Raw genomic sequence first — 23,249 nt, 5'->3', positions numbered from 1 at the left:
TGTATTTTTGTGTGTGTATTCTCTAATTCCCAGCCATGATTTTGGCAGCTTCCTCTCTCCACTCCCACAGGCACTTATTGCAGTCACATTTGTGTGCATAGACTTTCATATAAATTGCCTGGGGGGGGAGAAAAAAAAAATCTGCTTGCTCCGAGTCAGGTTGATTCAGAGCAGCACCAGAGGAAGTGAACGGAACATTTACAGCCAGATCATTCATCCATTCATCAACAAAACACCAGATGCAAAGCAGAACTTAAGGATTTTCACATTAAATCTTAAGTTTTTAATCCTAATCGCAGAATTTTGGTAACCCTCCTGTCATTATGCAGAGAAGTAGAGAATCAATACAAGAACAAATAATCACAGTTTGTGTGTCACAGTGTTTATCAGTGTCATTCTGAGATGAGGATCAGTTTCTAAGAGTGCAGCAGAAAACAGCTGTCAGATGTATCATTGTCTGATTGTGAGTGAAACCAGAATGAACCTGAACATTTCCAGATGTGGGCTGTAGAGCCGGTGCCTTGCAGTAAGAAGGTCCTAGGTTTTCTCCCACAGTCCAGAAACAGAACTGGGAGGTTAACTGGTTCTGCATGTTGCCCTGGAATGGACTGGTAACCTTTCCAGGGTCTACCCCACCTCTCACTATAGCTAACGAATAGATAGATTTCCCAACGTCACCACAGTGGGTCAATGACAAAAACACTTGTTGTATTCCATCCTGATGGTTTGTAACCTGGGACATCTACTCCTTTCCTTCTCTACAGCCACTTTTTTTAATTGTCAAGTTTAGATTGAAATTGGTTCAGCATAAACTTCCATCTGGGTTGTAAACGCCGTAGTTCTGATTCAGGACTGTTAGATTTGAAGCTGCAGTGTGTAACTTTGAAAAAATTTGTTTTTTTTATACTAATTTGTTCAAATACAGTATAATATGAGCGAGATAATCTGTGAAGATAGATCTTCTCCATTTCATCCCTGAGCTTCTGTTGCCTCTGCATAAATGCATCACTCCTGGTCAAAAACAACCAAATCAGAGCCAGGAGGAGGGTCTTAGTGCTGTCAATCAATGCTGTTCAACATGTTAATGGTGGAGAAACAACTTGCTATTACAGGTAAACCGTTTATCTGCCGTCATTGGTAGTCGTGCTAACTAGACTGAGCATTCACAACAGGCTCTGCTGACGGGAGAGAAGCTGCATCTCCTGGCTCTGACTGGTTGTTCCTAGATAGCACTGGGAAAAGGCAGAGGAGATACTTTTTTTTTTCAGATTGTCTCATACCATACAGTCGCGGCATACTGACAGCTTCAACAAATCTGTAAAAAAAAAAAAAAAAACTTTTAAAAAGTTACATACTGCAACTTTAACAAGGCGGTGAGAAAACACAGACTGTGACTGAAGAGACTTTGTTCCTGAAATGTCCAGCGTGTTGTCATGGAGCATGACCACATACTGTCTGAGGACACAGCAGGACAGAGCAATGATTATCAAACAGCTGGAAACGCATTACCTCAAGACAGCGGGAGAAAACGCCCCACCCTCTTTCTCTTCCGCCCATGTCCACAGGCTGGGACATGGGGACCAGACTGACGGTCCAACCGCCACCTGCTGGTTCTAACTGGTATATCAGCCCAAGTTGGAAGGCAAGCGTTACTTTAGTAGTTTTCTGCTGTTTAACAGGGAAGTGACTTGTGCAGGTTAAGCCATCAGTCATGCTAGTACATTTGCACACAGAGCACAGAGAAAGTCCTGATCTTCTGATCAAGCAGGTGTCTTTAGTGGAGACATCTGACTGCTGCTGACCTGAAGCAAGGAGTGAACCTGCTGGATGGTCACATTACCAAATCTACATGGATTCTTGAAACCAGCATCTGTCTCCAGCAGAGAATACCTTTAGTCCCTGAAGTAGTGAGAATATGTAAGAGGTGAGACGAGGAATCACTGAGAGTCTTTGAGGTCATGATGGATATCTGAAGATCCTGAGCAGGCCTGCTGTGTCCGGTCAGCGACAGAGACGAGCTACGAGTCTTTGAGCATGCTAATCTGAGCGAAGATTTTCAGCGCCGGGCCCAGTTTGATGTTCATGGTTCCCATGAGGTGGTCCTCCTTCAGGAGAAGCAGAGCCTGTCCGTCAATCTCCTGAGAGCGGAACTCTTCTGCAATCTCCAGGCAGCCTGCGACCAACAACAATGACAACCTTCATGTCAGGGTACGGTGCAGTGGTTTTCATTCACCTGTGTTTGTTCAGCTGTGAAATACAAAGGTTTACTAAGGCCATTGTAGATAGTAAAAAAAAAGTAGATTTGTTGTTTTCTGCCAAAAAAACCCCCCTGAAATTTTACAATTAATTTCAATCTTTTTTCAAGAAAAAAAGATGAACATTTTATACTTTTGAAACTCAGAAATGTTTTTTTTCCTAGAGAATTTCTGACTGAACTCAAAATTTTAGTCTTTTTCAAGCTCAGAAATGTCCTTGTTTTGTAGAAAACTTCTGAGATCCTAATATTTCCATGTTTTTGTCGAAAATGTACTCCTTTTTTCTATCTACAGTGGCCCATTGGACATGCTGCCATTGGTTTAAGTTGCTAAAGGACAAACTGACCTCTTTTCCATCACTATGGTACTTTCTTGTTCTACTACTCTACAATTTGCAATATGTGCTGTTATTTAAACAAATACCTACAGCATTATCTCATGCTGTAGGGTCTACAGCATGAGATAATGCTGTCAGTAGCTAAATGTTCTCCCTCTTCTGCTAATGACTTTCTACATTACATTAACAAAGAAATGACTTCAAAACCAGTTAATCTGTTTCTTGTTGTGCATTTTGCTCCGTCTTCTCAAACCTGCGGTCGGTTGTGGCAGCTGGCTGCTTGTACTGAGCCCAGTTCTGGTTCTGCTGGAGGTTTCTTCCTGTTACAGGGGAGTTTTTCCTGTAAATCTTGCTTGTTTTGTTATTGACCAAATACTTACTCCACCATAATTTGCAAATAAATTCTTAGAAATCCAGACAATGTGATTTTCTACTTTTCTCATTTTGTCTTTCATAGTTGAGGACTACCTATGATGTCAATTACAGGCCTCTCTTCTCTTTCTAAGTAGGAGAACTTGCACAATTATTGGCTGACCAAATACTCCCCACCCCCAAACACTGTATATTTGAACCTGTATGTATAATTCTGACCCTGAATACAGTCAAGAAAATCTTCAATAAATTCAAATTTGTCCACATAATTTTTAGTTAAAAAAAAATCACCGAAATCAATTGTTGCACAGTAATTCTTCTAACTGGAGCAAAAACTATCAAGGATCAGCATGCCACACCCACCTGGTAGGGAGGATATGAACCCGTAGACGTCCTGGATGTTCCACTGACCCGGATCGCTGTGCTCAAAGCTGTGGGGGTGCGGCTGGAGGTCGAGGTTCTGCACCGCAGGAACCCGAGGGGCCGTAGACAGGGGGGGTGATGGGACTCTCTTATAGCCGGACAGGTCTGAACACTGACTGGACTCTCCGTGCGCAGGGTGAACAGTGTGACCAGCAGAGGGAGCAATCTGACAGAAACGAGGAAATCAGCTCATTTCAACATTTGAACCTTGAACTAAAACCTGAGGTCAGCTTCAGAGAAGACAGTTTGTCCAAAGCTAAACAGTAGCTTCTTTGCCATGCCCAGATCCTGCTGAGAAGGCTAAGGCTAGTTAGCAAGGCCACCAGCAAATAGCAGCGGGTAAACAGTTTTCCTTGAAAGGTGACTTGTTTCTCCATCATTAGTAGGTTGAGCAGCGTGTACAGACAGCGTTAAGACCCTCCCCTAGTCTCTGATTGGTTGCTTCCCAGTCCTGTATTTCTGCAAATGGTAGTAAGACCACAAGGAGGCAGAGGAGATTCATTTTTTCATTTATGTCTTATATGAAATTACAATTTTTTATTTATTTATTTTTTTTTTACAAATACATAAAAACCAACAATTTTAAGCCTTATTTATCATAAATCCTGAAAATAATGATGTCAGGAGTTCTGTGCTCTGTTTTGCAGACCGGTTACTCGTCGTACTGTCAAAATTGGATTCATCATATAAATTATGAAAGAGCAGAAATCTCACCTTCTTTTTAGACTCCAAGCTGCTGTTTTTGTAATTCCCATTCAACGTTCGCCTCTTCAGGTTCTCCAGGCTGGTTCTGCGGTTCGGGAAGAGACCCATTCTCTTTGTGCATCCCACGTTGTAGCTACAGGAATATTTTAGAATATTGAAAAGGAAATCAGAGTAGTGTAAATGCAATGTTTTCCATTAATTTGGTTTATCATAGTTGCACCTTCGTTAAACTAAAGCTAAAGGAAACTCCATGTCTTGACATAGATGGAAAAAGACAATATAATCAGAGCAAAAAAACTTCAGAAAGAAAAATAAATCAGACTCACCGTTTAGCACACACTGTGGAGCAGAACCTCTTGGATCTTTTAAAGATGTAGGCAAAGTCCACCTTACCGCACAGTTCGCAGGTCAACATGGGCTCCTGCTGGGCCTTTAGCTCTGAGAGAACACACAAACAGCACACACGTTACTGTCAAGCGACTCCCTAGTTTTCCTTCTCTAGAAGTGAAAAAAGTCTTGAGATGAGGAAAAACAAGGAGAAAGGCAAGGAAACACGCTTTTCAACAACTCTATTCCAATTCACTGTGTTACTTGCATTGTGCAGCACTATGTATGTATGTATGTATGTATGGATGGATGTATGTATGGATGGATGGATGGATGTATGGATGGATGGATGGATGGATGGATGGATAATGAACTTTACTATTGATCTAAAAACAAAAGCAAAGAAAAAAGTCATTTACCCTTGGAAGATGGGCCATCCATCTTTGAATTTTCTGCCCGTCTCCGGAGGCTCTCTATAGAAAAAGATGGACGCTCCACCTACAGAAAAGAAATGTGTTGATTCAGCTGACTGATAAAAATGCCAAGTATAGTGCACTGCTGGTATGAGCTCAGCTTAAGACGGTGCTAATAGCATTAGATTGTTGAAACAAAAAGACCTTTGCATATCTAAAGAAGATTAATGCATTCTGAGGCATCGAAGCAAGAAAAATTCCTTGAAGGATTACCACGAACGACATTTGGGCATAAAGACTTGCCCCTAATCAAGCCAGCCTTCATTACTGCAAGTCAGAAATCATTTTAGGCGTGAAGCTGTATGTCAGAAAACGTTCTGCTGACATTAACCAACAGACCAATGGATGACCAGGTACTCACAGGGAAAGGCTCGGCACCTTCCTGGATGACGAAGCCTTCAATCAGGTGTGTCAGGATCTGGGACTTGTCTATGGCCTGCTGAGCTGCTTTGCTGTCTCCATTATGCTGGCTGCTGTTAGTGCTCCCATTCCCAGAGGTCATGACTGGAGCACAGGCAGCCCCAAACCTGCCAACACAACAGCAAAGTACAACTGCATGAATCTGAAAGGATGTTCAAATATTGAAATGCAGCAGAGTCAGTGTGTCCGGTGGCTGATGAACCAGGATCGTTCCTTTTTAAATGTTGCCCTTTAGACACACCTGAGCATCTTCACATAATAACCAAGAAGCAACATTGGGAAATGTCCAGCTTAAAACCAGAAATCAGCTGGAAGGACTGGAAGTGAAGTAAAATGAAACATCTCCACCACCATATCTACAGAGGCACAGAAGATACCAAAAGCAGATGGGCGTATCTAGGTATTGGTATCTAGGTACAGTAAAAGGTTTCTCCTTCTTCTTCTCTTTCAGTTTCTCTCTTGAGGTCACCACAGCCAATAATATGTCTCCATTTAATCCTGTTTTCTGCATCCTGCACCACTCCAACATACTTCTCTCAGCCCCTCCAGACCTTGCCATGCAACACCACTTCCTCTATGGGCACCTTGTCATACGTTTTCTCTAAATCTAGAAATACACAGTGCAGCTCTCGCTGGCCTTTTCTGTACACTCCATCAGCATCTTTGAAGTAAAAACTGGCATCTGTAATTCTGGCATGAAACCGTTCTGCTGCTCACTTCTGACCTAATCTTTTCCACATACAACTCCAGGTATGAGAAACTCCATACCAGTCACAATTCTGTATTTCTTCTTAATAACCGACACAACACCTTCCTTACATTTTCTCAGGCATCTTCTCAGTCTTCAAGATTTTGTTGAAACAACCAAATCATAAGCTCCCATGCCTCCATGAGTATGTCATCAGGACCCAATGCCCTTCTCCTCCTTCCAAGTAGAAAACTGAGACAGTCATAGTGTGGAAACTTAAGGACCACCCAGCACTCTTAAGGTATTGCCGTCGTCAATCCTACATCCAACAAGCATGTGTGTTCAGCAGATAACTGTAGGCTGTACCCAAGCGGCTAATGTCAGTTTGTCATACTTGTTACAGAACAAAAATTATCATATTTTGCTCAATAAGCGTTTAAAACTTATGTAAAATTCAGCAAGGTCTTAATCTGTTTTTCATTTCATCTGTATTTTCATAGAAGTAGGATTTGTTTGTTTTTTTTAAATAAAAGGTAAGCAGATAATGTTCTACATTACAGTAAATTCCAGATTAGATAGATAGATAATTTATCAACCTTGAAATATCTAACAATCCATACTTTTTTACTTGTATCAATAACGTCAATATTGTCTCAAAGAACAACACAAAGTTACTCTCATAGCTGACATACCTCAAATTTTATTTTAAATATAAAATTTTAATTCAGCACACACACATTCATCAAAAAGTATTCATCCACACCTTACCAGCTGTATTATGTTTTTAAGCAGCCATATTGTCTCAGTACTTTCTTGATCAGTTCACTTCAGCTTTTTTATAAAGTGACAGATCCAATCTCACGACATACATTCTAGCTTGATCCCAGTTCTAACACAATGTAGCCAAATTCAGTTTAAATGCCATTTGGTAAAGATGGATTTAATCCCAGCAGATTAAATCCAGACACTAACTCTGCATCAATACATCAACAGAGCACTCATTTGGCGACTATGGAAAGGAACAACAACTCCACTTAACATGAATAAAACCTCTGGCAGAACCAGAACCAGGATCGGTCTGACCGGTCATCTGTCTTTACAGAATAACACTTCTCAAGGTTTTCTCTTCAGAAACCTGTCAGTTTGTCTTACCCACTTTTAATCAGTCCACAAGATCCTTCAGACAAAACATAGTAATAATAAACTCAAGGATTAAAACATTTGACACTATACTGTTCAAGCAGATTTAGCTCCACTTTCCATCTACTCTGAAAAAGAGCAACTTCTTTTTCAACAATCTTGCAGTGGCAGCTTCACCTCGTCAGCCGCTACATGAAGAAGACTATAATGTAATATCCAAATCCTCTAGTGTGTTAAATATTTGTTCTGCTGTTTGTACAGAAACAGCAGAACGAAGATAAACCTAACAATTTTAGAGTAGAGTTTGGCGCTCCATTACTACAAAGCAGCACGCTGTGGTGACCAGGGGCTGTTGTTTGGCATTCAACAATAAGGAAGCCTTAAATTGAAATAAATAAAGGCGTATACTATCAGGGAACATTTCCTCTCCTGGTTAAGTTTAGGTTCCCCTTGGTGAGAGTAGTTTGTTTACATCCATGCTTGAACTCCACCGAGCGCGTCGGAAGTTTCTAACTAACAAACCGCACAAAGTAAATCTAAATTGACGTGAGGGCGACATTAATCCAGTTAGTTGGGAGCTGAAATCAGTGTTGGGCAACAAACATGTAGCCTTCTTATCGCGTGTTGCTTAAAAGTACACCAGGCTAAAGTCATTTCACCAACACGCGCCTGAAGGACTGAAGCTAGCAGTTGGCTTACTTTAACCGTCCGAAACCAGTTCGGAATCAGTTTCAGGCGCCCTGCACGGTAACAATGGTCCAGGGAAGAAAAGCTCTTTGTTCAGCGGCTCCAAGCTGAACAACTGCTCCGCTCCCGCCGCTGGGAGGAACACCGGCCAGCCAGCTGGAACCCTCGCCGGTAAATATTCACCGCATAAAGCGAGCCGAACCGCCTCGTTACACCGGCAACCGCGATGTTACTGACTGCCTCATCTTTTCACCGCAGTCCCACGCTGCACTTTCAAACGGCGTTATCAACATCCATTACAACTCATCTCCAAACTGATCAAGTCGGGATGTGAACCCGCATAGTTTCCGCCAACAAACGTCAAAATAAAAGCACGCTCCGTGTTTTGTCGGCGGTTGCAGCTGGACATTCGTCTACTGTTCACCCTTACTCTGAAGAGAATCCCTGCATAGTGTCTTTGGCCGCAGGTGAGCTTCTCGGAAAGGCGCTAAAATCACTTCAAGCTGGGATCAAGAAGCGCGTTTATTTTGATATTCCCCATGTTCACCAACAGCTTGCCTAAACAACTGATCTCCGACTGATTAGTGAGCGCTGCTGCAGCCCACTGGGATCACATCAGTTATGGAAATGTGTGGAGCTCCGGAAATGCATTTTATTATTTTTCTTTTTTGGTTGTTTTTGTGTGTGTTTGTTTGATTTAAAGACCAAATTTTATAAAGAGACGTTGCCGATTCGAACCCCGGTCCCTCCTTCTCTGGTCAGTGTACAGGCTATGGAGCAACAAGCAGAGCAATATTAGCAGCAACATAAGGAGTTAGATGATAAAAACATAACTGGAAACAAACAAAAAGCATTAAATGGAAGTGGCAAAAATAATTTGAAGTACATATATAACGTCCACTAATAATCATTTATTAGTCTACTAATCAGTTATTATGAGTCAAAGGTAACTCTAACTCAGGGTCTCCACAGTTTTCTCGAATTTTTTATTATTTTCAGATTAAAGGAGCATAAAAACTAAATACTGCTTGTTCATGTTTGGTTCTGGTGAAGCAGAGTAGACTCAAGACCTGAGTTCTCTGGAAAGTTGATGCGACTACAGATCTTTAATGTATTTTGATGTTGAGCTATTCAGCGATTTATCAACTAACAGAATAATTTTAAAGTCTATTCTCTGAGCTACAGAGAGCCAGTGGAAGGACTTTAGAAGTGATGCGCTGTATCGTATCAGACACCTTGTCTGATACGCTGTTTGTCACAGGTATTTGGGTCCTTCGTGTCACCAATTCATGACAAATGTAGTCTTGTTATGTTAGTTGAAACTAGGGCTGTGTAATAATATCTATATTGCGATATATCAATATTTTCTTTCCTAAAAAAAAATCGATATTCATCCGCAAGTATTGTAACATCCAACTGTCACCTTGCTCACTCACTGCTTGCTTCGCCGGGAGAGTGATTAGGTCATCAGGCTTAGAGTGATTCCTTCAGATGTTAAGTGTCAAGGTTAAAAAGGTATCAAACTATTCAGAGCAGGGTACTTGGTGCACTTTATTTACTTTACAAATGCATGTAAGCCACAGTTTGTACTGTTTCAATTAAAAGAAACATGTTTTCTCAACACTTCTTTGATTTATTTTGTCCAGCTGTCGACTTTAAGTCTGTGTCCATGTCCAACCAGAGCCAGGTATTGTGTAGTTTGTGCTTTTAATCAGTTTTCAGTTAAATTAATTCAATCCAACTCACAAAATGTCATCAAAATCACTCTGTCCCTCTAAAATCTTTCAGAAAATCGCAAAAGTGTATTGAATTGTATCGTTTGCTGAATGTCGCAATATATATCGTATTGTGGACAGAATATCGTGTATTGTATCGTATAGTGAGATTATTGTATCACTACAGCCCTAGTTGAAACAACGGCTAAGTTATTTTCATTCAACAAAAACAAGCAAAAGCACAACCCACCAAGCACAAAGACCCACAGAACAATAAAACAGAACAGCTCTAGAAAACATGCACAAACTGATTCTTTGACAGGGCTGCACAGTGAACCAGCAGGTGGTCACCCTGTTTTCTTGGGTGCGTCGTGGATTCAAATCCCTGACTGGAGTTTTTCTCCATGTAGGTTCTATGTTCACCTGCATCCATTCTCCTGGGTACTGCAGCTTGATCCCACTGTCCAAAACCCATGACCGTTATATTCATTAGTCCCCCGAGTTGTCCTAAGGTGTGAGTGTGTGTGCATGGTGTCCTGTGTGTCTCTGTGTTGTCCTACATAGGGAACCTGTCCAGGATGTATGTTGCATCTTGCTCAATGACCACTGGTATAGACAGTGGATTGTTTGACAAAGTCAGACACACAACAAAATCTGTTTCTTGGTACAGCTTCAGACTTTCAACTTGAGAAAGTAGAGGCATTTCTTGCAGCTGAAGCCAAAGTGTAAAGGATAACAAATCTGTTCGAGATATGATGTCTGAAAGCTACTGGACATTTGCAACCAAGAGCAGCAGCCTTCTACCTCAACAGTATGGCAGGCCTGGTGAGAAGCACTGGTTTTATCATTTTAAATCGGTTCCAACTCCTCAGAGCCTGGCCACACACGACTGCAGTTGTAGAAATACAGCCCTGATTAGGGAATCAATTGTTTTTTGTACATTGCTAGAAATAACCATTTACTTTAGACAATTCTAAGAAGTAATCTAAATCATTTTTAGATTATTTTGTGACCAATTTGACTTAAAGATTTAATCAGTGAATACTGTGAAAAATGTTATATCTCTTATTAATGATAATAAAAAAATTCAATACAAATCAACTTTTAACTATTCTGAAAGCATCATGATGGAGGTGCTTTTCCATTAAGTTGTCGTAAATTAGTATATTTGTCTTTATGTATGAAGACCCAGCTCCTTTTGATGATGTTGAAGCGCCAGGGTCCAATTTATGGGCTTCTAATTACTGTCCATTTTATTTGTTTAATACATTAAGCAAATCGTTTTAAAAAAGACCTGCATGAAATTATATTAACTCACCACTTTTTCAATTTGTTCAGTTTAATTTATTTATTCTTATTTTTTTGTATATATAACTCAACATTTGAAAAGTAACTTTTTTATAAGAATTGTGTCAGTGTATAAAAACAGATTAAATTAAAGTAAAACAGGCCTATTCTACTACTACTATTACTATCCACGATAATAATAATAATAATAATAATAATAATAATAATAATAATAATAATAATAATAATAATAATAATAATAATAATACATAAATAAACAAAATAAGTAAACGAACCATTTCATTTCAGAGAATGTGTATGGATGGATATGTTGCACTACTGACGGTGAAAGTTGTGATTAAATAAGAAATAATAACCGTGGTTACAAACATCACTGATGTGTGCCGTTGAATAACGCCTTGTGATAATGATCTGCTGCTGTAGCGAACAGAACACGGTCATCTGTGTGGTCCTGCTGCTCAGCCGCATGTTGGACGGGAGCCGCAGACTGACGGACAGCGAGGAGCTCTCCGGTCGTAAACTCTCTGAAGGAAGCGGATCTGACTGGAGGATCAGCTGGTGGAAACGGTCTGATCGACGCTGGACCTGATGAAAAAGCAGTGTTTCACACCTGGGACTCTGTCCTCTGCGTCTCTGAAGAGAAGACTGCTGAGGAAAAGGAGGAGAGTGGCCCCGGAGGAGGCTGCCCCGGACAGCGACTGTGAGCCGTGCAGGTCAGATCCTACCTGTTCACCCTGCTGGAAGTTGTCTATTTACAAAGTTAAGCCAGAAGTACGCACTTACTGAGCTCTGATATCTTAGTTATAGGATCGAGTGATTTTAAAGGGGTCTCTTCGTTTTATTTTAGTGGACTTCCTCAGCAGTTCTTCAGTCTTTAACACATATTATTTGACACCATCTGATCATGGTGAGGAGCAGGTTTTTTGTTGTTTTTGTAAGGCCTTAGTTCTTTATCTCTGGATCAGCAGTAAATTTGTTATAGCAGCTTTTATAAAACACATACATTTGTTTCCTTTCTATGAGTTGCATTAAAAAAACTGTTTTGCTTACAAAATCATTTCTCAAAGGACTAAGATCACCAAAGCTATAAGTTTCTGAAAAGAAGGTGTTCTACGGGTCAGATAAATTCAAATTAATTCACTTTAGGTAATAGCACCAATTTATAGCAAACAAGAAAATACCACATTCAGCATCCAGGGAGCAGTGTTGTTCAATCAGCCTTCTTACTTAAAATAACAGAAAAAAAAGCCCAACAGTATTAGAAGTTAGCGAAAATTTAAAACGATTTTGTGAACAAGAAATAATAATAAGACAAATAAACATGTACTCCTGAGTTAATGTGATCATTTGGCATTGGTGCTGCATTAAAGAAAATATAATGTAAAAATTTTGAAATTTCTTACTATATGTCATTTATGCTCTGAGCAAAGGAGGGCTGATCGTGGGTTAAAAGAATAGACTGTTGCAGCAATATTGCTATTAATCTTTTTATATTTTCCTTTTTCAATGTTTGTTGGTAATGTACAAATTTATGATTGTATCTACATATATTCTCAGTGTATGTCTTTTTTGCTCTTCTCTTAGTCCAATACAGCTTCATCAAGTCTCATGTAGTCTCTTAGTCTCATTTCCCCTCGGAGTACCGAGGGAAACAACCAGCACACCTGAATAAAAACAAAGCCTTGTTGCCAAACCTTTGCCATTGTTCATGACATGCTCAGGAGGTTTTAGATCATTATCTGAAGCATATTGGATCAGAAAATATAACCAGTTGTTTTCCTGTGTTTCAGATGTTCCATATTTTCCTCCTCTGGCAGCAGTCGCTCTGTTCGGCGGATTCTGACCGCCTGTGTCTTCTCCTTCCTGGCTCTACTTGGCTCTGTATCTCCAGACCTCGGCTCCAATTTTGACCTGCTCGATGCAACAGAGGCCGCGTACAGCGAACTGACTTCATGCAGGACGACAGCTCTATTACAGCTCGTCAGTGAAATTCAGAAGATGAGGCTTTTATTAGCCAAAAACACAAGCAATGAGACACTGGGGTCCGGTTTCGCAGCACTGGATCACCTCTGTGGTAAAATGGTGAACTACAGTAATAATCACAGACTTCACTGCAGTGCGGAGATGTCTGGATTTTGCCTTCAGATGAGGAGAAACATGCAGACATTTCTACATGTATCCCAGGATGCCAGGGATGGATCAGTTTTCACTCAACTCATAGAGAGACTGTTGACCCTCTGGGGCTCAGTTGAAGTTGCTTTAGCTAAAGCCAAACAAAACTCTGCCTGGGCAGATGTTCTTTCTGCCAGACTACTGGTGACCTTCACAGAACTAAACTACCAACTGATGTTCCACCACAACACCTTGACTCCTGCTGACTTCCAGCGCAGGTGGACCAGCACTCTGTATCACCTGAGCTTATGCAGACTGATGACAGAGCAGCTGAATGACTGCTGGTCAGAGAACGTAGACCTCAAAGTAAACCTGAGTCTGGAAGCTCAGCCAGTGGATATTCTGGACCCACGTCCATGGCAGATCTCTGGAGCAGGAAGCAAGCTTCTTTCTGGGTCACACACAGGAATTCAGGTTCTCATAAAAACCCAGCGGTGCCTGTTTGATCGGGCGTCGCTGGCTCTCCGGCTGGCATCACGAGCCATGTCGTCCAGCCTCAGCATAAGGATCTGCCTGCTGGCCGTGGCGTGCCTCATCTATCCTGCGGTGATGTTTTCTTTCAAGGAGATGACGGAGTGGATCCAAGACTATGCTCGGAGCTTGAGGGAGAAAACCGAGGACCTGAAACGCCAGAGGAAGCTGGCTGAAGATCTGCTGCATCAAATGCTGCCAAAATCAGTCGCCAAGCAGCTCAGGAAGCGTAAGCAGGTTGAAGCCGAGAGCTATGAAAGGGTAAGGGAAACAGCACGTTATCTAGAATAATAAAAATGTATGAAAACTTTCCTTGAAACGCCTTTGAAATTGCTTTTCAAGAAGGCACACTTCTAAGTTTGAGACTTTCCTAGACACTACAGTTGTGTTTTTGACTGTGGGAAGAGAGCCAGAGCACTTGGACAGAACGAGGGAGAACGTGGGAACTCCATGCAAAAAGACCCCAGGATTCAAACCTAGACACAGCACTACACACTGTGTAGTGCTGCTTCACTACACAGTGAAGCAGCTACCAACTGCTTCACTGTGTAGCCCCACCGTTATCTCATCTCCCAGAAATAGAAATAATACATTGTTTAAATAGCTGTTTAAAAAACTAAACCAATCATCACTTTTCAAAAGTGATGGAAAAAGTTGGAGATACTATGTGATACTATAAGTACTTCTGTTGTCCCACACCATTCACATGAAGCTGCAGACTTCGTTAAGAACAGATCTGCGTTTGCTCTCCTCCTCTGTCACTCTTTGGCTAAACCCTGAAGCTGCTGAGGAGGTTACATCTGCAAGATGTGCAAACACCCTGACTGAACGTGTGTGTTTGTTGCCTTTGTTGCTATTGTTGGTGTAATTACCTGTAATTGCCCTGTTGCATATTCATGTGGAGATAAAACAAGTTGTATGGGTGAAATTGCGTCTGGCTTATTGAAGAGGTTTGAAGCAGCTGGACCAAAAAGCCTTATGGTGGTGAGGTGGGGGTCTGAGCAGCTTAGAATGATCAGGAGGGGTTTCTGTGTAGAACTCACTGAAAAGGAAAAATGCTGCTCTGATATGGAAATGTAGTTGCAGACTTTCAAATGGCACACATTACTTTTAGCAGATATGGAGGAAACTTGGATGCTGATTCCACAGATTTAGTTCATTGTCCTGTTCAATGCAGAGAACGTAATTTTCTACTGATAGAGGGCGGTACAGAATATATTCTGAAGAGTTGTAGCAATCATTCTCTAAATAAAAACTCACTTCAGCTGAAACCCTGAACGTCAATAAAAGGAAACGTATAAATCAATACTATTATATTTCTGTTACCTCATCCTGTGAGGCTGACACAGTAGAAGAAGACAAACTGACATGTTGTGACGGAGCAAATGTTTTCTCTCTTGTTTTCCAGGTCACCATATTTTTCTCAGATATTGTGGGCTTCACATCTATCTCAGCATCTTGCACCCCTCTGCAGGTGGTGGAGATGCTCAACAACCTGTACATGTGCTTTGACACTCGCATCGATTCCTATGATGTCTACAAGGTAACAAACCCGCGCCAACAGAGCACGTTTCTGTAAGTCTGAAGCTTTCTGTCAAGACATCCATACTGTCTTCCACTCTTTTAAAAAGAGTTCTTGATCAATAGCACTCCAGTCTGTCTGGCGATGTTTTTAAAGTTTTCTTTGGACTTTGGCAAATTTTTCTTGGGTTAAATCCCTGTTTGTACAGTTGTGTTGTTGTATTCATCTTACTTTAGTGAAGTAAAATGAAAAAAAAAATGTGTCTAAAGTTGGACTTAGTCCCTACCCTTGATTGCTCCCAGCTGTGTCTCGTGTTCCCTGAGTACCCTCGGGGTATTTAAATCCACCCAAGTCTCTTGCTTCCTTGTCGGGTCCTCGTCTAGTCTGTCGTTAGTTGTGTTCCCTGTCAGTTGCTACGAGTGTGAGAGTCTTTGCTGTTGCTCACTTGTGCTGCCTGGATTATTGTGTGTATTTCTTCATTAAATCATCATCTACTCTTCATATCTGGGTCCACCACATCTACCTCACCACGACACACCATGAGGTCTCCTAACATGAGTTGTGCTCAGAGAATGCTTGATCCTAACCAGGATGAGCTGGAAGGTTTTGCTTGGAGGTGTCTATAATGTCTTCTAGGAGCTGTTGTGTACAGATGGCAGACTACAACAGAAACTGCATTGCAATCATTTCCTGTTGTCTTTAATTAAGAAACTTTTCCCTATGTCATCTGAATGAATTTAATGGAATGCTCTAACAAGGTGGAGACAATCGGAGATGCCTACATGGTGGTGAGCGGTCTACCTGAGAGAAACGGTGACAAACACGCAGATGAGATTGCCAAGATGGCGCTGGACCTGTTGGCGGCGGTCAGGCAGGTGTCCATCCCTCACATGCCCAACGAGAGGCTGCAGCTCCGAGCCGGCATTCACACAGGTCAGAGGAGCTCCACATGAGACCGCAAGGTCCAACACATCATTCTGGCTTTGTTAGAGTATCAGTCAATTACATTTCAACAAGGTGGCAGTTCAGAGTGCTTTACATCATGAAAACATAAAAACATCATAAACACAGCACATTGTCAGCAATTGTGAAACCAGTAACAGACATTGTATTTTGTCAAGTGCCATCATTAAAATCATCAATACAAATCAAATATTTTGATCAATGTTCCATTTACTATGGTTCAAAAGCAACTCTAATCAGGGGGGGCTTTAAGTCTTGCATTTTAAGGAACTCGGTGTTACAGCTGTATTGCAGTTTTCTGGAAGTTTCTTCCAGATTTGAGATGCATAGAAGCTGAATGTGGATGTTCTGGTTCTGGGGAATAAAACCTGTGGTTTTATTTGTAGGTTTTTAGACTGAGATAATTCTAGTTGGTTGTCTGGAGCTTGGTTTCATGTTTGTATACTGTACGTGTTTCTATTCTTTCCAGTGCTTTGAAAAACCCATGACACTGAGGCTTATTTGGGACAACAAAGTACTGTAATGCGTCCACTGCTGAGAACAGCTGCTCCATCTCTGACGTTCAACCTCTACAGTATTTAGATAAAGACAGCATTACTAGATTAATTCACAATGAAGCAAAAAGATAGCTCACTAAAAATAGAAAAAATAGAGCTGATCTGGAAGCATGTTCATTTTATTGTTTGCCATTTTATTTTCTTCATTTAAAATAAATTATTCAGTCTCAAAAGTTTTTTTTTTAGTGTTTTTAAGCTATTTAGATATTTTCTACTCTCAACCTTCCTTTCTAACCTTAACCTAATCTTGACGCCTTTTCTTATTTTGAAGTGCACTGACAAAATGTAAATTTGGGGAGCTTGTAAAATGTTTTCATGTCCAGTTTGTTGAAATTCAAATTACAACATACAGTAATTATTAGGTTTTAGGTTACATGTGTTGTTTTTTGATCTTTGTGGAGTGTTTGTGTGGTTATGTGTTTGTTCATATGGATTTGTAATATTTAGAAGTAAGTTTTGCTATACACACGTAAGGTTTAGGCTGTAGAAATGAATGGAAGCCCCAACAAAAATAAATAGCCATGCAAACGAGTGTGTGTGTGTGTGTGTGTGTGTGTGTGTGTGTGTGTGTGTGTGTTGGCCTGCGATGGACTGGTGACCTGTCCAGGTTGTACCACAACTCTGTAAGGATAAGCAGATACCATGGATCAATAAAGATATTTAAAGATTTTTTTTCTTTTTGATTGATATAGTTCATAAACAAGGTGAGATATTCATAAACAGGTAAGAGAACAATACATGAGAAGGATTCAATTCAATTAGTTATTTGTTTTTATCTCTATTTTATGTAACTTGGTTCTGTCTAAATAAAGTTGAATTGACTAAAAACCCAGAGAAACAAATATTCAGCTGAACCCACAGCGCCATCTAGAGGAAGTGCTGTGGGTTCAGCTGATCAGTTGAAATTTTTTAGCGTGTTTGTGTGTGTATGCGTGTGCGTGGCCTTGTATTTGCTACAGTGTAAGAACCATTTCTCCAACAAATACTACTCCGTAAGGACTGAAGAGGTGCTGTTTTGAGGTTAGAAGTTAGATTTAGGACTAAGATGTGATTTGACTTTAGGTGTACACTGGTTGTGGTTAAGGTTGGGGTAAACGTTAGGATTAGGCTATAGAAATGAATGACAAATTAATAAAAGTCAAAGTGCTGAGGATGGAAAGATACACAGACACATGAGGATGTGTATGTGTTTTTTAGATCATAAAATCACAGAAACATGTAAAAAAAAAGAGGTGTCATGTTCAGCACTGAATGGGATGTGAAGCTTAATATCTAGATAGAAACTCAGGGAGATGAAGCAACATGTCACAATATTATTCCTACTATTGCCTTTTAAGGAAGCTCTAAATATCACTTCCTTGTTTGTGAGTGAAGGCATCAAATTTGTTTGAAATCTACTTAAATTGTTCCGTTTTATTTCTGTGTTCTGGTTGTATTGGTACCTGATTGTTGACCTTACAATTGAAGCTCTAAAGCAAAACGAAAAGCAATTTGTATTTTTGGCTCCACAGGTCCATGTGTGGCAGGAATTGTGGGCTACAAGATGCCGAGATATTGTTTATTTGGAGATACGGTCAACACTGCCTCCAGGATGGAGTCCACCAGCCTGCGTGAGTCCTAAGTAATAATTAAATAAACCTTTACAGCTCTTAAAGAGAATTCAATTTTTAAATATCCTGGCCATAACTTGCTTTTCCTGCTCTATGATGATGATGATGATGATGATTATGTTAAGGCCCTTGCTGTGCACTGCCATGCTGCAACTACCACAAATGAACTTTTCAAAAGAATATTCTACCAAGAGAATATTGTACACCAGCATACATTTCAAGTAGTTGATTTTATTTAGATCGGTATCAACAGCAACCTAAAAAGTTTAACTTAAACCCAAAATAGCAACAAAAAGGAAGCTAACCTACTCCAGCGTAAGAAGAAAAAGAGACGTTCTGACAGTTTGAGAAGCAGAAAACTAAATAAAACCTTTATGCTATGTTGTTTCACGAAATGAAGGACCCAAAGTCTGGATCTGTTCACCCACCTACAGAATAATCCACAAAGCTTTACTAACAGAAATCTCATATAAAAGATAAAAACTGAAATTGTTATGCAACTCTAAAAAAGAAAACCAATCTGTGTTTAACACTGGTTCTCACTGAATCTATTACAAATACAAATGACACTATTACACTCTGTAGAAAAACAGAACAGAAGAAGACTATTAATTAATCCATTAAAACAATTATTAATTGTAGCGAGCAGGAGGCTAACTTCAACACCATGTAACATAGGTGTTACAGCAAAAATGTACAGAACTGCAAATACCATGTAGTTTTATTTTTATTCCCCGATTACTTGTAGCCATGGAATTCTTAACCAATAGTTTCTAATACCTCTTTTTCCAAATTGTACAAATGCCTAAAACAGCAATAAATAATCAAGACTGTAAATACTTCAATAAAATATTTTTAAAAAATACTCTGCCAGATATTTCTCATCAAAATCTTTTCTATAATTCCATCACAGCTAGAGATGTTGACTGATTTTTGTACTGATGTAGAAGGTCAGATAAGTTGTGTTTCAACAAAAGAATTTCAGGTAACTCAGGCACATATCTATAATTTACAAAGTATTGGATGTTCACAATGTTCTTTCAGGTTTATTGTAAAGACATATTAGTTCCCTTATCAATCACACCGCAAAAAGCTTTGCAGAGAATGACCTGGGAATCTGCTTAGCGCTAAAACAGTTGCTGCAAATGTATTTCAAATGTTTTCCTCTTCCAGCTCAGAAAATCCACACCAGTTCAGAAACCTATTTGGCTTTGATGAAGGACAACGCCTATGAGCTGCAGCTACGTGGAGAGATTGAGGTTAAGGTAACGGATAAAAATCAAGCTCTCAACTTTTTACATTTTCTTTGAGAAATTCAATTTTAACAGCTTCATGTTTTCTTCATTCTGCTTGGAAAATAATACGTAGTGAAAACATGAATCTCTCATTCTACTTAAATGAAAATTCAGTACATTTTCAAATGATGGACTGTAGATATGGTGAAAATGAGTGGGGTCTTTTAATTAAAATCAAATATTCCCACTCGGTGTGTCTGTGAAGAAACCCAACATATATTATATTAAATATATTACTTTAAATGCAGTGATAACGAAGAGAAATTGTAAATCGACTGAACTTATAAAGTACCGTTCAAGTCATATTCGCGTCATTTCGAGTCAGTACCATATAAAACCATCTTTACCAACAGCAACTGGCCAAAAATCTCTATGCTGTTCTCATCTGTTAAAAGGACACTGTTGCTCAAGTCCTGTTGCGTGATTAAACGCAATTCTGCAAACCCAAGTCATATTGTTGTATTACTTTTTTTTTTTGAAAGAAGAGGTATTTCGCTGGCAGCATCTAGATTCTAGGTGCTACTTCTCTCATTCAGCATGCAATGACATGGCACTTTCAATACTAATTAAAGTCAACTCGTACAAGAAAGTGTAACCTTGTTTTTCACGGTTTCTCAAAAATCCCAATCAGTCTAGTTATTTTAATGTAAACATTTGATTTCAGTGTTGTCTGTAGCAAATTGTTTAGTCGGTATTCATCACTTGGCACCCATCACTCTCCTGTCAGGGTAAAGGCAAAATGAACACATACTGGCTTGTTGGCCATAAAAACTACAGCGTGCAGAATGACAGTCTGGTTTGCAACTGGAATCCCAACATGGCCAGAAAGAAGAAGATGGTGGCTGGCAGTCAGGCCTCTGTAGGGAACGTGAGTATTAATGTCATCAGATTGTTCAGACATATTGTCTGACAATATGTGTATCTCTTTTTGACAAGTGTTCTTATTGTCATTGTTTAGAAAGAAATATTTGTTATCAACATGTCTGGTAGAAACAACCATTTCTTTCACAGTGATACTTTGCAAAATACATCCATAAACACAAATTTATTGGAGATTTCAGTGGCTGAAATGCCCAACTTAAGGACATTAAAATATGTTAAAGTTCTATATATTTTAGCTGTAACTCATAATATCTTTAGTTTGTGTTTACAAATAACTTTCATTTGCAAGAAGTTGACAGTCTGAACAGTTATGTTTGTATGCCTCTATCCTCCACTGTATAGCCAGGGGTGAAAGTAAGCCGGTGTCAGAACACCGGTCTGGTACGGTACTGCGTACCGCTAAACGACTTTGCGCCGGTCCGGTAATCGGCTGCAATAAAGCCATCATTCAGAACGGCTGCACTTCGAGTCAGAATAGATCTGCTAGAAATAGACAGACCAAAACACAAGTTAATTTGTTTATAAAACGCATTTTTCTTATTCCGAAATATTTCTGAACTGTTTGTGCCGCGTAATGGAGCCTCTCACCCTCCAGCTGTCTCCCCCCCACCCCCCTCCCTGAGGTCGTAGCTTTTCGTCTACAGCCTTCAAACCCGTTCACCGCTATGTTTAACGCCTGTCTGCTTGTTACAAAAATGTTCCAATTAAAAGCAAAAGGAGAATATCTAGTTGAGTTTCATGTTATTTTGCTCAATTAAAACACAGTACACCTGGAAAACAACAACTTTTAGCTTATGACCGGAAATATCACTGGTATTAAACGACAGCGCATAGCACGAGCGTCTTTCTCTTAAAGACGGTGGCTGGTTGCTGATCGGATTGGTGCGTTTGATTTATGGACTGGGTCATTTTACACAGGTGGTCCACAGACATAAAAAGTGCCGCTTGCACTGGGACAGGACGAACAATAAATCGCTTATCATTTATAGACTTTAAAATATAAACCGGGAAAACGCCGCAGGACAGTGAATTTTTAATTCAACGTAACCAAAACCTGATAAAAGTGCAGAAAAACAATATGTTCAAAAGAAAAGACAGTTGTGCCGAAGTTATTTATATTAAAAAAAATGCACTGAAATACTATTAAAAGTAACAAGTACCTCATTACAATTTTACTTTAGTTACTTTTTGATGAGCAAAGGTTCTGCTCATCACAAAGGAAATGAGAACATATTAGTCTCAAACTGTTTTGATTTACAAGAGCACACACATATATATATATATATATATATATATATATATATATATATATATATATATATATATATATATATATATGTGTGTGTGTGTGTGTGTGTGTGTGTGTAAGCAAAACAAGATATGTGCATTTTTACTGACATTAATTGCAATATCTAATGACAGCTGCTGTTTGCTACTCCTTTATAATAGTTTTAAATAACCGACTCCAAACTAAGCACCTGATTTTCCGTTTTCGTCAATGCAAATTATAACCTGATAAAATTGGCATTTACATTTGTTGTTCAAATATTAAAGATTACAATGCATCAGTTAAATTCAGCTAGAACTTCTCTTTTTCTCAGAAGTTAACTTGAAGTAAACTTGATGGGTTGTGCTTGCCCCCCTGACTTCCCATTGATGCAACACGATGAGGTCTTAATGTAAATCCAGCCAAAAGCTCAATGCCATTTTTTCTGGTATTTTCTTATGTTTTATCTTTACTCATTAATGGATATGATTTCAAATGTAACAGAGTAACTTTATTTAAAACAAATTCAAGGAAAAGTAAAAGCTCAGGTTTTGTAAACAACTTAAAGGACAAATTAGATAAATTGTAATTACATCAATAGATGTAAATGCAACTAATTACTTTCCACCTATATGGCAGAATTTATATTTGTTTCACATTGTGAAGTGCTTCTACTTTCTGCGTTATCTATACAGGGACCCTATAAACATTAATATACCCTATATTAATGTTTTTATTTATTTTGGTTCGCACAATGAGCCACTGACAATTTACCGGCAAGAATTTAAAACTACTTTCACCCCTGTGTATAACTCAACCTAGAAATAGATTTGTTTGGTAATGGACATTGCAGATATGATAACTGATTACTCTCAGTTTTTATCACTGTATATCTTATCTTTGTAACTGAAACTTGTATATCTGTGCAGTCATCTGTCACGGTGCAAAGCCTCAGCGACAATGCGGCCACGCCTGTTTCCCTTCCCTCTTCAGCGCTCAACCAAACGCCCAAGATGCCTCGGACAGAGAGGCTCAGTCTGAGCGTGGCCGCTCAGATGGAGCCACATGGGGGAAGCTACGGGACCCTGGGCTCCATGATTGGGGGCCTCCAGGGTGGAGACGAAAGTCCAGTAACCAGCCAGCAAAGTGGGCTCAAACCTGACCTGCTGCCTGGTTCTAACCAGCAAATGTGACCATTTCATCACTGTTGTATCCATTGAAATGTAATTCCAAGAAAAATTAGTTTGGAAATTATGTTAACTTTTTATTAAAGAAAAAGAATATCAAAATAATATTCTTTTTTGCACTTAGAATTCAACAGTACTTTCAACTTGAATATTTTGTCCTGCGTTGCAAGTGTTTGGACTGCATTGGTTGGAAGAAATATGTCTGGAAAATAATTTAGTAAATGGCTTTGAACTTGTGTAATGGCTTTATCAAGTCCAGAGGACCCCAAAGTTACTTCACACAAGTCTTTCACCCATTCACGCACCAGTCTGACAGAAGTGAGGCTGCCATACACCAGCGCCACCAGCGCCACCAGGGCCTCGGATCCCCGCCAGCAGAGGACCAGTGCAGTGCCCTGCCCGAGGGTACAACAACAGAGGCAGGTGGAGTGGGGAACAAACGTCAAAACTCCAGTTTGCTCCAGTTCAAAACT

At 39.8% G+C, this 23,249-nt stretch overlaps 2 protein-coding genes across 3 annotated transcripts; one reads left to right on the top strand and one right to left on the bottom strand.

Annotated features, from left to right (window-relative positions):
• Window positions 1-511: 511 nt before the first annotated feature.
• Window positions 512-22,874, top strand: LOC103154233 (atrial natriuretic peptide receptor 1). Its single transcript, XM_016662559.1, has 8 exons — window positions 512-595; window positions 13,628-13,754; window positions 14,902-15,036; window positions 15,774-15,948; window positions 18,047-18,145; window positions 19,319-19,410; window positions 20,168-20,308; window positions 22,519-22,874. Exons 1-8 carry the CDS (start codon window positions 591-593, stop codon window positions 22,780-22,782), a joined length of 1,038 nt encoding a protein of 345 aa, XP_016518045.1. The 5' UTR covers window positions 512-590; the 3' UTR covers window positions 22,783-22,874.
• Window positions 1,325-8,359, bottom strand: phc2a (polyhomeotic homolog 2a (Drosophila)). 2 transcript variants are annotated; one of them, XM_016662560.1, is made up of 7 exons: window positions 8,258-8,359; window positions 5,254-5,419; window positions 4,839-4,917; window positions 4,419-4,530; window positions 4,102-4,225; window positions 3,328-3,553; window positions 1,325-2,173 (listed from the first exon to the last, which is right to left on the bottom strand). In XM_016662560.1, the coding sequence occupies exons 1-7, from the start codon at window positions 8,275-8,277 to the stop codon at window positions 2,019-2,021; spliced, it is 882 nt and encodes a 293-aa protein (XP_016518046.1). In that variant the 5' UTR covers window positions 8,278-8,359; the 3' UTR covers window positions 1,325-2,018. The 2 variants fall into 2 exon arrangements, with proteins under 2 accessions (XP_016518046.1, XP_007575510.1); XM_007575448.2 differs by lacking the exon at window positions 8,258-8,359 and adding an exon at window positions 7,840-8,189.
• Window positions 22,875-23,249: the final 375 nt, after the last annotated feature.

The sequence above is a fragment of the Poecilia formosa genome, unplaced genomic scaffold, assembly GCF_000485575.1.
Source record: "Poecilia formosa unplaced genomic scaffold, Poecilia_formosa-5.1.2 Scaffold377, whole genome shotgun sequence".
NCBI lineage: Eukaryota > Metazoa > Chordata > Actinopteri > Cyprinodontiformes > Poeciliidae > Poecilia > Poecilia formosa.
Note: the sequence above shows the minus strand (reverse complement) of the source record. Positions and strands in the feature narration are given on the sequence as shown.